The sequence below is a fragment of the Lepidochelys olivacea genome (assembly GCF_965140295.1).
Source record: "Lepidochelys olivacea isolate rLepOli2 genome assembly, chromosome: 6".
Lineage (NCBI taxonomy): Eukaryota > Metazoa > Chordata > Testudines > Cheloniidae > Lepidochelys > Lepidochelys olivacea.
In genome coordinates, this window is record NC_140416.1 from 14,536,922 (window position 1) to 14,550,164 (window position 13,243).

Consider the following 13,243-nt stretch of genomic DNA (forward strand, 5'->3'; position numbering starts at 1 on the left):
GGGAATTGGGCAGGTCTGATCAGGCACAGGGCAGGCAAGCCCAATGGGGAGTCCTTGCTGGAGCCCAGGAGGACATACAGCAGCTGTTCTCCGGTTAGGGGGCACCCAGTTGGGCACCCAGAGCACTGGTTGACAGGGGCAGGCAGGGAGGGAAGAGCTGCTGCTTCGTAACTCCAAAGGGTTTGCAGCACCCAGAAGTGCTGCAGTGACGGTGCCAGGGCAGGCTGCCATGGTGCGGTGCTTCCACACTCGCTGTCTGACCACAGGGCAGCTTTACCCTGTATCCACACAGAGAACTGGGTCTGTCTTTGCAGTTTCGATGCCCTCTGGGTACTTATACCACAGGTCTTGGCACAGCAGTGGATCATGAGAAATCAGGCAAGGCATTCTGGGAGCCATAGGCAGTTATGGGAGATGGGGTTCAAACACCCGTAACTCGCCAGGTAGAGTGACCGTTTCCATACCCTACCCCCAGAGTGTCGCCCCAACTGGACAAAGAGGGCTCACTGTCTGCTCAGAGCAAAGCAGGAGCAAAGTGTGACAGCACCAAAAACCAGGAAATGCACCTGTCTGTGCAGAGCGTGGTCCCTCCACAGCGTCCCCTGTGGGATACAAGGGGGCCATGTGCTCACCCAGCCCTTCGTCAGCCGGCACCAGGCTGTCAGCAGAACAGGCTGAGAGACAGAAACTCACCTCTCCGGCTGGTTCCACTGGAGCTGACCCCTTCTAGGCCCGGAGAAGGGTAAAACCCCAAGAAACGCAAACAGCCCGTCCCAGATGTGCTGTGGGCCTTCCCCTCCTTAACCCTGCCCCAGTGGGGGAGAGGACGGGATGACCTCTTGAGGTCCCTTCAGCCTTACAAAGACCCAATGACACAGCAGGAGGATAAAGCAGGATCACCTCTCAGCGGCTGCAGAGGCAGCTGAAGGCTGCAATGGAGGAGAAACCCCTGGTTGTCTTGGACTTTCTTGCCACCGGACACAGGTGCCTCTTCCGCCAAGATTTGTGTGGCTGACGTGTGCAATGGCTCCCCCACATCAAACTACTCACGCGCGGGCTTCTTTCACAGGAGAAACTTTTATAAAACCGTGGAAGAGTCATCCTCGACCTCGAGGGATCAACGATTACTATAACAACAACATGTCTGTGACTCCTTCAGGGAGCCTCTGGCCAGCCACAGCCCCGCTCAATGTCTTCTGGGTGCCCCCAGAAAGTGTCCTGAGACGACTGTTTCTAGCACAACTCACCTTCCCCTCAGGGTGCCTGGACCATCCGCAGTCATGGGAGCAGGCTCTGTCCTCGGCCAGGTGTCTCCCCTGGAGCTGGGGACTAGAGGTTTGTGCTCCTCCCTGAGCCACCTCCTGCAGGGCCGGGCTTCTCCCCTTTGAACCCTCCCTCCAGTCCTGACGTGCCTGGCAGGTGCGGCAGCGCAGGGCTCCTCGAACTCATGGCAGATCCCTAACCCCTTCATGTCTGGTGCGGGATCTGGACACCCATCTTCACACCAGCCTTGCTCAGACGCAGCTGTCTGGACATGGGCCTGTGCAGGGGAGAATCACCCACAGTGTGTTAGGGCTAAATTCCACTTTGAGTTACCTCCTGGCGGGCCCCTTTGGCTTCTACAGGAACAACCCTGTGCTGGCAGGAAGATCATGGGTCTTGTCCAGGCGTAATCTCTATGGTCAGTGGAGCTACACAGATGTAACTGAGGGCAGAATTTGGCCCTTGTGACCCAGCAATATATTGTCTCCATCCCAGTCCTGTAACAGAGGAATTACCATATCAAGCAATCCAGGTTTAACAGGATAAACTGCTGCAGGGCCTGCTTCAATCACTACAAATTCACACACTGAAAAATCCAGTTGATGGCTGCTGAGCTAAGTTGCCTTTGGTATGGAGGGAAACAAATTCACACTTCTTCAGAGAGCAGAAACATGTTAAAAGCAGACATAAGATGCTCTACACATTCCCCAGAGAACAATGAGAGATGAGGAGCATTTGAAAACAGGTGGGTGACACCTTCTCTGCACTCTTATTGCTGTTCACACCTCAGGCAGGCATTGCTGTCCCTCCAAGCACCTGGAGGCAGACAGAGCCTGTGAAAATCCACCTCCACATGCACTGGAGGCTCAGATTTTATGTCCAATAACTTCACCAGTAGCCCTGGAACTCTCCCTAAAACGTCTCACCCTTCTGCGCTGTTTTCAACTCTTTTGATAAGACTGTGCTGTATGAGAAAGCTGCAGAGGTGCCACTCAGCGTGTAATGGATCTTCATCCACACTCACAGTGTGTGAACTAGCTTAGGACTCTCCCCGAGGCCACTTTTCAATTACAGGGGGGGTTCTGTTGCAGTTGTCAAGAACAGTTCAGTTTTCAAAGTGCTTTAAAGTCCACTTGTGTAATTACCTAGGCCTGGAAATTGCTAGACCAGTAGAAGGTCCAGGGTAGAGTTTGTGGTTCAAATTTGGACTCATTTGGTGAAGAGGTTCCCACATTACATCATTCCCTGTCCACTGCATGAACTACCATCTTTCAAAACGCAGTAGTCTTCTAACACTTCTTAGCTCAGAGCTAAGGAAAGTTCAGTCCTCCTCCCTCATGGTCAAACCCACAAACAAATACACACTCTGTGTGTTTGGGGGTATCTCAATTGTTGTGTAATGGGGCCTGCATGTGTGTTGTATCCATATGAGCCAGGTTGTGAGGTGAGTGTGTTCATTTGTGCCTCCTCAGTCATGCACCAGGCTTAACTAGAACAGCAGCATCTGTCTGGGCACATGGGGTGCCTGTTAGGGCTTTTGAAAATACCAGGTGATCGGCCACATTGTCCTTAACCATCTCTCTGCCCTGCGCCTTTGTTCTCCCCTCCCAACTGGATAGTCCGGGTCCTTTGCTGTTACCCTCACCACTTTTCGGAAAAAGCCAGGAGCACCCAGAGAATGGGTGAAAAACAACCCCCTCCCCTTTTAGCCAACCAAACTGTCATTTTGCCAGCACACACTTCTGAAAGTCTTGACTGGAATGGATAAGAAACTGGGACCATGACAAAATCTCTATGAAACATCCCTCAGGACGTCCCCACTCCCACGTCCCCACTCTGGAGAATGGGAAAATTCTTATGCATTTAGCAGAAATTCTAAAAGTGCAGAATTATTTCTTGATACATGATCTTTATTGAACTCTAGCAAAACTGACACAAATATACATCCAGGATAAACCTCTGTTGGAGATGGATACAGAAAAATGCCGACTTAATAGCTGTGGAGTTGTGTAAAATTACAACCCCCTTGTAAATATACACATAATAGTAGGAACCATTGTAAGAGAAGGACAGTTCCCCTTCGGACCCAAGGATAGTTCTTGAGTCTCCCCCATGCACAGACAGACTGAAAAAGGGAGGTTACCAGACTCCTCCATCTCATAATCCCACATCTCTCCCACTCCGCGGCCCTGATCCCCTTTCTCCCTCCTGCCCCTCCCACTCCTCCCCCAAAACAACTACCCCATTGCAGTGAGAATAGAGCAAACCCAGCTCCTACTCCTAAGCCTCCTGCCTTCATGCAGGAGGCTTGGCCCGAACAATCTCTACCCAGCCCGTGCCACAGATGTTGACGTGCTGCTGGAGTCCCTGGAGCTGGCAGGATTTAATTTTAATAGGGGCAGGTGTTCTCCTGCTCCCACAGCTGCTCCCTCAGCTAGCAGCAGGGCAGCCAGGTCAGAGCTGCATTGGTGCCGTGGCTCCCGCCCACCAGTCCAGTAACTCTATGACCAGGTCAGGTTTTGTGTCTTTCACAGCATCCAGCTCCGCCCGCATTTCTTCACTTAAATACCCTTTCGTCAAGCTGTGGGGAAAACAGGGAAGGAAAAGGACGTGTTAATTCTCTCTGCAGACACAACATCTGCACCCACAGCCCCTATGAAGCCCAGTGCTGCACCCACAGGATCTGTGTCACTGTCACTGCTTTGCCTGCTGAGCTGACTGCCAGCAGGTGCCTTTCCCTTGTGGGGTGGGTGGGGGGGAAGAGAAATGCTGTGCTGTCTGTAGCCTGGCCTCTGCTCCGCACCCCTCAGCACACACTGACACTGTGAGCTCTGAGCAGGGACAGCAATGTCCTTTTTGCACAGAAAGGGCTGGAATATGCAGCCCTTGTTCAGGGCGGTGAGCACTGACTGACACAGACAGGCCCATTGATCACTGTGGGGCTACCCAGTGCCCACAGGGAGCAGGGGCTGCAAAATCCAGCTCACAGAATCCATGGAAGAAGCATTATCTCAGCTCTCATGTGCTCCTCACACCCCCTCCTCACAGGCTTCAGTAACACCGTTCTTGAAGGAGTAGAATTCTTAGCAGCTGTTGTGGGGCTGCAGATTTGGCCTGACACTGCTGAAATCAGGTGGGAGCTCAAACTCCACCCTGGCTGCAGGAAGACAGGAACATTTCACTTTACTGTTACAGCCAGTTCAGGAGAATGGGGTTTGTCTGTCTGCAGCCAGGTTGGTAGAGCAAGAGCCAGTGCTCCAGTTCAGAGCATGGTGCTTGTGATGCTGATAAACCAAGGGCAAGCTCTGGCCAAGGCCGTAAGCATCAGCTAAGAACTGACAAACTCATAGCTGGAAGCCAGACCAGCTGACTGGTATTTTAGTATCGTTCAAAGTAGATGTAAATGTATAAGAATGTGTTTAGTATTTAAACTTCATGAAAATCTGGTGGGATGTAGCATGCATTGTTTTCACTTATCTGTACCCTGTTCTAATGGAATAGCAAACATTTGCATTGAATATGCCTCTGTAAGGAAGTAACTCATCAAACAAGAAAGAAGCTGTGTGTAATGCAAATTAAGAACTCTAACAGACAGGGCCGGATTTACAACTTACATACCCCTAGGCACAGCATCTTCAGCATCCCCCTCCACACCCAGAGATGCCTCCACAGACCCCCCCACCACAACTGCCCAGCACTCTGCACACCCCCACTGCCCAGTGCCCGCCCCGCCCCCGCACAGCCCCACCACAATTGCCCATTGCCTCCTACAGATTCCCAACTGCTCAGCGACTCAACACAACACACACAGACCTCCCACACCTCCCACAACCCCCCAGTGTCCAGCATCCCCCACAAGCCTCCCACTGCTCAGCACCCCCCCCAGCTCCCTCAATGCCCAGCACCCCTCCGCCCCACAAGCCCCCTCAGAGACCCACTCTCCTGTGCCCTTCCCCCCAGCCACACTCACCCCGCTGGGAGGTGACTGTATCTGCTGGGCTGAGCTGGCAGCATGGCCAGGGCCGGTCGGGGATTGTTCTGGCCCCTTGGGAACAGAGATCAGACAGGCTGGAGCAGGAACAGGAGTGGTGCCTACCCAGGCTGGGCTCCCTAAGGACCCACTTGGCTAACACGGCCCCCTGTGTTTTTCCGCTGAGCTCTTCCCCTGCCACAGGGGGCTGCTTTGCCTTCCCTGCTGGCAGGAGTGCTTCAGCAGGGCTGCGTGAGGCCATCTCCCCATCAGCTGCCCCACCCCCTGCTGGGGTCCGGGAGTGGCAAATGTTGAATTTTTAGGTGCCCCTAGAATGACAGCGCCACAAGGCACGTGCCTACTGTGCCTAATTGGAAATCCGGCCCGGCCAACAGAAAGGTCTTAATTCCTGCACACTGAAAGCAAATGGCCATTGTGAGTGAGATCAAAGACCAGTCTCTAAGTGCATTCCTCTTTTCCCGCCATGAAGAAAGAACCCATGTACGGCCATCCTGACCACTTGGTTTCTGTGAGCAGCTGCTGTAAATGCGGACACAAGGAAAAATTCTTCATCTTTTGACTGTTTGAATTCTTATTTTTATTCTCATTTTAGTTACCACTAGTAGTGTCCACTCCCACGCATGCCTCCTTCCTGCTCTGTACATCTTCTAAAGTTCTGCTCCTTTTGTGCTGAATTGTAACGTGATCCAACTGGTTCCCTGTTCTGTGATTCGATCACCTCCATCTCTGCTACCTTTTGAAATTATAGACTGTAACTCACTTGTACATATATCTTTACCTGCTTTAACCTCTCATTTCTTTTTCTGAGGGTTTTTCTACACAGGAATGGAAGCCTAGGGTTAGTGGGACTGGAGTCACCTGACCTGTGTCTAGAAGCCCTGAGCTTGTGCATCTACCCTGCAGTTTAACCCTAGGTTAAGAATTTTCTGACCTGTGCTTGAACCTAGGACTCTGGCACCCACACTGCCGTGCACAGACCCCAGTCAAAGTAACCCTATCCCAGAGTGCCTCGCTTCCACTCCCCCTCCATTGTCAACACTCCAGCATTATGAATGTGTTGCACTCTACTTACTGCCCACCCTATTTCCTAACTGTGATGGTGCTGTTGATGGGATTCAGGTGCCTGTAAGGAGCACATGAGTACAGAAACTGCATAATTAGCTCCTTTGGTGGCTGTCTCAATGGAAAGACTGCAGTTTGTGAAGATACTGAACTGCCATCTCCTCTGAGAGTTGGGCTCTCCACCTCTAGGCTGAGTCACACTGGCAGGAAAATGCCCATGGGCTCCTGTTCTGAGGATAATTAGGACGTCAGTCTCCAGGGCAGCCAAACTCTTCAACTGAAACTTTGCAATTCTTAATTTTTTTGGGCTGTTCAATGAAGGTGGTTTTGTGTGGTTGGTTTTTTATTTATTTTTGTTTTGAAGTTTGACATAAACTGTAGGTTTCGGAGGAAAAACACACCCCCACCTCAGGCTTGCTCCTGCCGGCTGCAGAGCAATGAAGTGTATCCCCAAGGGCTTGGGGTGCAGTGTGCTCCACCGTCCCGCCACAGCCCGGGAGGCAGGGATAAGGGATCCCCGGGAGTCTGTGGGGAAGTTTAGAGGCTGGCTCCGACTTACTGCTCTCACAGTACACACTGCCTGGACACCTCTGCACACACAGCCCCAGGGAGGGCAGGGGGAGCCCATGGAGAAAGGGACAGAGAGTGGACTGTGAATCTGCCTTTGAAAGGTAGGGTGACCAGATGTCCCGATTTTATAGGGACAGTCCCGATTTTTGGGTCTTTTTCTTATATAAGCTTCTATTACCCCCCACCCCCGTCCTGATTTTTCACACTTGCTGTCTGGTCATCCTATTGAAAGGGGGAAGGAGCGGCAGGGCTCTCAGCTCAGCATGGCTGGGGAGGGATGATCCCCAACATCCTGGCAGCCACAGGCACTAACTTTATTTCTCCCAGTGGATGCTCCACCCCACCGGCAACGGGGCCCACCCTGGCAAGTGATGGGTGACCAGCCGCAGGGCACGGAACCGCTATGGCTGGTGGGTGCTGAGCACCCCCTATTTTTTTTCTGTGGGTGCTTGAGCCCCGGAGCACCCATGGAGCCAATGCCGATACTGGCAGCTGGGAGCTGCCTCCCACCTGTCAGCTTTGCTCCCTGCTTCAGACAAGCTCTGCAGAGCAGCGAGGAGCAGCCATAGACAGAGCTGCCACCGCAGGAGGCTACGGGGAGGTTTTGGGGCTGGCTCCCACTCGCTGCCCTGACAGTGAACAATGCCCAGGCATCCTGCACACACAGCCCAGGGAGTGCAGGGGGGCCAGAGAGTGGAGTGGGGACCAAGTGGCTGCCCTGTGGGGAGGGGGAACAGCCAGGGTGTTAGGGGTCATCCTCCCCAGGCTGTGCTGAGCTGGGAGCTCTGGCCTCCCTCGGGCTGTTTGTGCAGGGGTACCTGGGCAGCATGCACCAAAATCTGGCTGTGCTCTTGGGACCAGGAAGCAGCTCTCCTTGCAAAAAGCTTCTTCTGATCAGTCTCCATTGAAAACTCTTCAGGCTCTCTGACAGTGTGCTGGCAGACCGCTGTTCAGCAGACAGTGGGTTAACGCTGCTCTGAGCTGCTGCCGTTTGCAAAGGGCGATGTGGCTTCTGTGTGTAACAGAGTGCAACAGACTGCACCACTGATTGTCTCCATAGAGAGGACTAAGGAAGTTGCCCCAAGGAACTCTGGGATACATCTGGAGGGACCCGAGTCAAGTCAGGGCCAAATGCACACAGGAAAGAAACAGGGCTCGGACCCTAGGTCCCAGCTTAACACGGGCTCGGATGCTCCAGTCCTGCAGGGTCCTGGACCCTAAGTTTGAGTCCTAGATTAACACAATTGATGTGTGGACACAAGGGCATTTAGGCTTAAGCCTGGACTTATATTCCTGTGTAGATATACCCTTAGTAATGAATCTCTCAATAGCTTACTATAGGATTGGATGCCAGTGTCTTTGGTGTGAGATCTAGGATGCAAATCGCCCTTGGTGAGTGACTTGTCTCTTGGCAGCTGTCCATGCTCCTAAGTCCCACCCCAGACAGCTTGACAGTCCTGGTCTAAGGAAAGGGATGAGCTAGCATAACCCACCTTACCTAGTATGACTCTGTCCCCCTCTAGTGGCTGGACCACATGGAAGAGTTGTGCTAAAATCACCAGAGTTTGCAATACTGACAGTTCCCCACCCCGACCTGAAAACATGATGAAAGGCAAAAACTTCCAAATTTTCCCTTATTCAAAATGGCCACCATCGCCTATTACTGCCAATGAGTCTGAAGCCAGGAATATGGCTGCCATTTCCCTATAGTCCATGTGCTTATGGAAGTGAGGCTGTCCTTGATAAAGTTGGCTGCCACCTCCCGCTGTTTACAATGAGATGGAAGCCATGTCCACAGGCAAAATGGCTGCCACTCTGGTTTGGGGGATAGACAGGACATAGGGACTGTGAGGAGTTTACTGTGACTTTATTGCTTATACCAGGGGTGGGGAACCTTTTTTGCAACAGAAGCCATTGACCCACTGAAAAAATAAATGGTGGGCCACACACATTCAACTCACCTGCCCATGGGTGCACGAAGGCTTGGGGCTTCCCCCCGCAGTGGGATGAGCCAACGCATGCAGCTCCAGCCCTGGGAGTGGGAGCGCTGAGATTCAGGGCTTCCCCACCTACAGGGGTGCGAGCTGGCGCTCGTGGCTCCAGGCCTACAGGAGGATGCCAAGGCTCGGGGCTTCCTACCTGTGGTGGGATAAGCCAGTGCTTGCAGCAACAGCCCTGTGGGCAGGAAGCCCTGAGCCTTGGTGCCCCCCATGGGGCTCGAGCCACGAGTGCTGGCTTTCCCTGCTGGGGCGAGAAGCCCCGAACATTGGTGTCTTTTCCCACCAGCGGTCGAGTTGAACATGTGTGGCCCATGGGCCAGATGATAATGAGCAAAGGGCCAGATCCAGACCACAGTCTGTAGGTTCCCCACTCCTGGTTTATACCCTTACCTGAATACATTTCAAGTTCTTTAATATGTATATCTGTCACTCATCAACCCTAACAAGTACTATAGGTTCTGTATGTGAGTGTGACTCATGAGGCATTAACTAGATCACTGGTTCTCAGACTATTCACAATCCAGCCCTTGATTTCTCCAAAGAAATAAATGTGTGGGGTGGGGGGACACAGTCAAGATAGTGATCAGAAAGGGATAGATGTTCCTCTACATGATGGATGAGGAGAGATTAAATGCAGTCTCCATTTGAGCAACCAGGGAGAGGCATGAATTTCTGTGTACACTGCAGATTGATTTTTAAACTTCATATCTCACACACGTTGGCAAAGGAGTAGAAGGGAGTTAGAAAATCAAAAGACACTAAAAAAGCACAATTAGATTTTTTTTTTAAATCTCATGATTTCAGGGGTCTAACTCAGGATTTTTGAAGTCTTCATGTTGGCAATACTGGATTGTTGTTGTTGTTGTTTTTTGTCTCAAAATAATTCTGTCTGTAACATCAAAACATGCTGCATCTGGGATTTGCTAAAAGCCACCAGAAGCTGCGCCAACTTCACACTCTGCACTGATGAGGAGACTGAAGAAACTGGTTATAAGTCACCTCTGCACTGCCCTGATCCTGGGCCAGGTGGGGGCCGAAACGGCTTCTGGTCTAACACAGAGGAACCTCAGGGCTGCCCTAAGGTACTCCAGATGCTGTGCCGGCCGAGGAGAGGGGGAGCACCATGCACTCTGCCCTGGATATACACCTCCATGTTCCTCCACACCCACTACATGGGGGCAGGGCAATCCGGTGATGGGTGGTACAGAGCTGGCTGTACCTGCATTCTGCCACCAGAGGATTACCCTGAGTCATTGGGATCCTTGGTTTTCCCTTTAGGGCAGATGCCCAGCTGCTGTCCCTGCTCAACAGGGGCCTGAGCCCACTACATGCCCTGTAGGATGTTGTGATCCTTCCTGGTACCCTGAGTTTAACTCACAACATCAGTGTTACCAGGCACAGACTAAAGGGAGCCGGCTGTTACTTACTGTAATTTCTGTAGTTTGCAGTTTGGATGTTTTAGCCTCTTACACAGCAGCCGCACTCCGGCCTCTCCCAGGTTACCCCACAGGTTCAGCTCTGTCAGGTTGCGACTGGTTCTGAGAACAGGGGCGAGATCCCTGCAGCCAGCGTCTGTGACACCGCAGTACCCCAAGCTGCAGGAGAGAGAAAGGCAGAGAAGGGGGATCAATGCGTGAATGGGGCTCATCACGGCTGCTCTGACAGGTGGCCCCACCCACCAGCCCCTCTGTCTGACCCATCAGCATCGAGAATGAGCCAGAAATCCTGCTACAGACACTGTCCGAAGACCCACCTCTTGTCCAGTGAGAAATAAACAGTGGGTGGGACTTCCTGTCTCAACTCCACCCCGTGCCCTTTGCCCTTCACCAAGCAACAGCAAGAATAGGGAGAAAGGCCGAGACACCTCAAACCTCTGCCACTGACCAATGAGGAATAACGTTTGGGGAAAGACTCCTTCCTAAGCTCCGCCCCCTCACCCTTTCCATTGGCCAACCACAATTGAGAAAGAGTAAAAAGTTGCCCTTTAAGTCCTGCCCACTCAGCTCCTGACCAATCAGGCTGGACTTGGCACTGATCAGCCCCGGGATGGTGCGACCCAATTGGAGCAGCCCCATCGCTCCAGGGAGGCTGTCGGGGGAGCCCCCCTCCCCAGGCAGCTGGGCCAGGCTCAGAGCAGCAGTAGCTGGGAGATCCTGACCCTCCGCGCCCCCGGCACTAGCTCTGCTGCTCCCTTGGAGGACACAGACGCCTCCTGTCTCTGCCCCCAACTCTGAGCCCCAGGCCTGGGGAGGGGAGGCAGCTGCGAGGCCCAGCACTGGCAGCGTCACACCCACCTTCCTCTGAGACCAGGGACCGAAGTGGGGGAGACAAAGGGAAGAAGGTGTGGGGAGGGAAGAGCAGCTGAAAAGGGGGCAACTGTGTGAGCCTGTTGGCAGGGCCTGATCCAGAGTCTCTGGTGAGGTTATAAAAGCAGAAGTTCTGTTGGTTTCTGTAACCCCCCTGCAGAGCCTGGGCTCCTGATGGAGCTGCCAGCCAGCTGAGTGGGTAACCATGGCAGCAGGTTATAACCATGTGCACTTCAAGGACCACCAGCAAATCTGGCTGTCTTTGTCCTCCTTCAAGGCTTCATAATGAGCCCCCTGCACACCCAAGCATGATTCCACTCCCATCTGCTTTAAGTGAGTAGAAGTGATAGGCAGGGTTAGTTACCAAAGAAAAGAAAACAAAACAAGTGCACAGTCTGAATCTTAAGCCTGTAAGACACTAGGTGTATTTAGAGCAAGCAGTTTTCTCACCCCACTGGATGTTACGGTTCATAAAACACCGGGAGCTAGTATCTGGGCACTTCCCAAACCCACAGCATATTTTAGTGACACCCATATAACACAATTCTCATAACTTTATATTAATTAGTTATATACAAATTTAGATGGAACAGTGGGTTTCAGCAGATCATAACCTTTCCCGTGATATCTTACATAGCCTGCTTTATATGCAATATCACCATTACATACAAATGATGAATAAGGGGTTTACAGGGCGCTCCCTCAGAGTGTAGAGTGTCACAGGACAGAAACCTCAACATTTGGGAGAGAAAAAGCCCCTGAATTTGTAAAAGGGAGAGAAGCCCCCATGCCTTGGGGAACACCCAGAGTCTGTAAGGGTTTGAGGAGACCCCAATGTATTTTGGAGGCAGAAAAAGAGGAGCCTGCAATGGAGGGAGGGGAGAGATTCTAAGATTGGGTTGAAGAGGGGGAGAAAAACCCAAAGGCATAGGTGGGAATCTGAGGGGATGAAGCCTAATTTGGGGAGGGGTAAAGAGAAGAGGGCATCCAAGTTGAAGCAAAAGAGAAGAACCCCACAAGATTTATAGGCTAAAAGAGAGAGAGAGAGAGAGGAAACCTGCGAAGGTGAGGAAAGAGTCCATCGTTACTGAGCTCAGAGGCAAGAATAACCTGATTTTTCTTTCTAACACAATGTTAAGTGTAAAATAAAGAGTTTTCAGTCCTGATTTAACTAAATCTGAATGGAAACTTAATCCTGGCACTGCTCATGTCCCTCCATACATTCTCCCATTGACTCAAGTTGATGCTGGGTGATACACAATGTGTAAAAAGAAAAGGAGTACTTGTGGCACCTTAGAGACTAACAAATTTATTTGAGCATAAGCTTTCGTGAGCTACAGCTCACTTCATTTTCAAATCTGTGCTTCTGGTTCAAAAAATCTCAAAATGATTTCAAGTTGATCCCACCGCTCTGCCACCATGTCAAGGTTCCTTCCCCACTCTGAACTCTAGGGTACAGATGTGGGGACCTGCATGAAAACCTCCTAAGCTTACTTTTACCAGCTTAGGTTAAAACTTCCCCAAGGTACAAACTATTTTACCTTTTGCCCTTGGACGTTCGCTGCCACCACCAAACATCTAACTGGATTTATTTTATTAGGAAAGAGCCCATTTGAAAATGTCTTTCCCCCCAAAATCCTCACCAAAACCTTTCACCCCCGTTCCTGGGGAAAGTATGATAAAAATCCTCACCAATTTGCATAGGTGACCACAGACCCAAACCCTTGGATCTTAAGAACAATGAAAAAGCATTCAGTTTCTAAAAAGAAGAATTTTAATACAAGAAAAAGTAAAAAGAATCACCTTTGTAAAATCAGGAGCATCTGTTGACAAACAATCATATCTATTTAGGGTCTTCTGGTTTCGATGCACTTCTATATTAACAATATGTAATTTGAGACACTAGAAAGTTATTCCAGTGCAGAACTCCAGATGAACACCAGGAATGCTCTATTTAGTCTTATTGCATGGAATTTTGCCTTTGAAATGTCTGAAGACCTTCAAATATACTGGAAATGGCACCTGACATTTCAAAAATATTTGGGAGACGG

At 51.2% G+C, this 13,243-nt stretch overlaps 1 protein-coding gene across 3 annotated transcripts in view; it reads right to left on the reverse strand.

Moving 5' to 3' along the window:
- Nucleotides 1-3,163: 3,163 nt before the first annotated feature.
- The window catches only part of LOC311521884 (NACHT, LRR and PYD domains-containing protein 12-like), a 214,173-nt gene continuing 204,093 nt past the window's right edge, over nucleotides 3,164-13,243 (reverse strand). For all 3 annotated transcript variants that reach the window (XM_084630573.1, XM_084630571.1, XM_084630572.1), the window contains 2 exons: nucleotides 10,314-10,481; nucleotides 3,164-3,844 (listed from right to left, as the gene is read on the reverse strand). In XM_084630573.1, coding sequence (XP_084486699.1) covers nucleotides 3,718-3,844; nucleotides 10,314-10,481 — 295 coding nt within the window. In that variant the 3' untranslated portion in view covers nucleotides 3,164-3,717. The remainder of the gene's footprint in view (nucleotides 3,845-10,313; nucleotides 10,482-13,243) is intronic.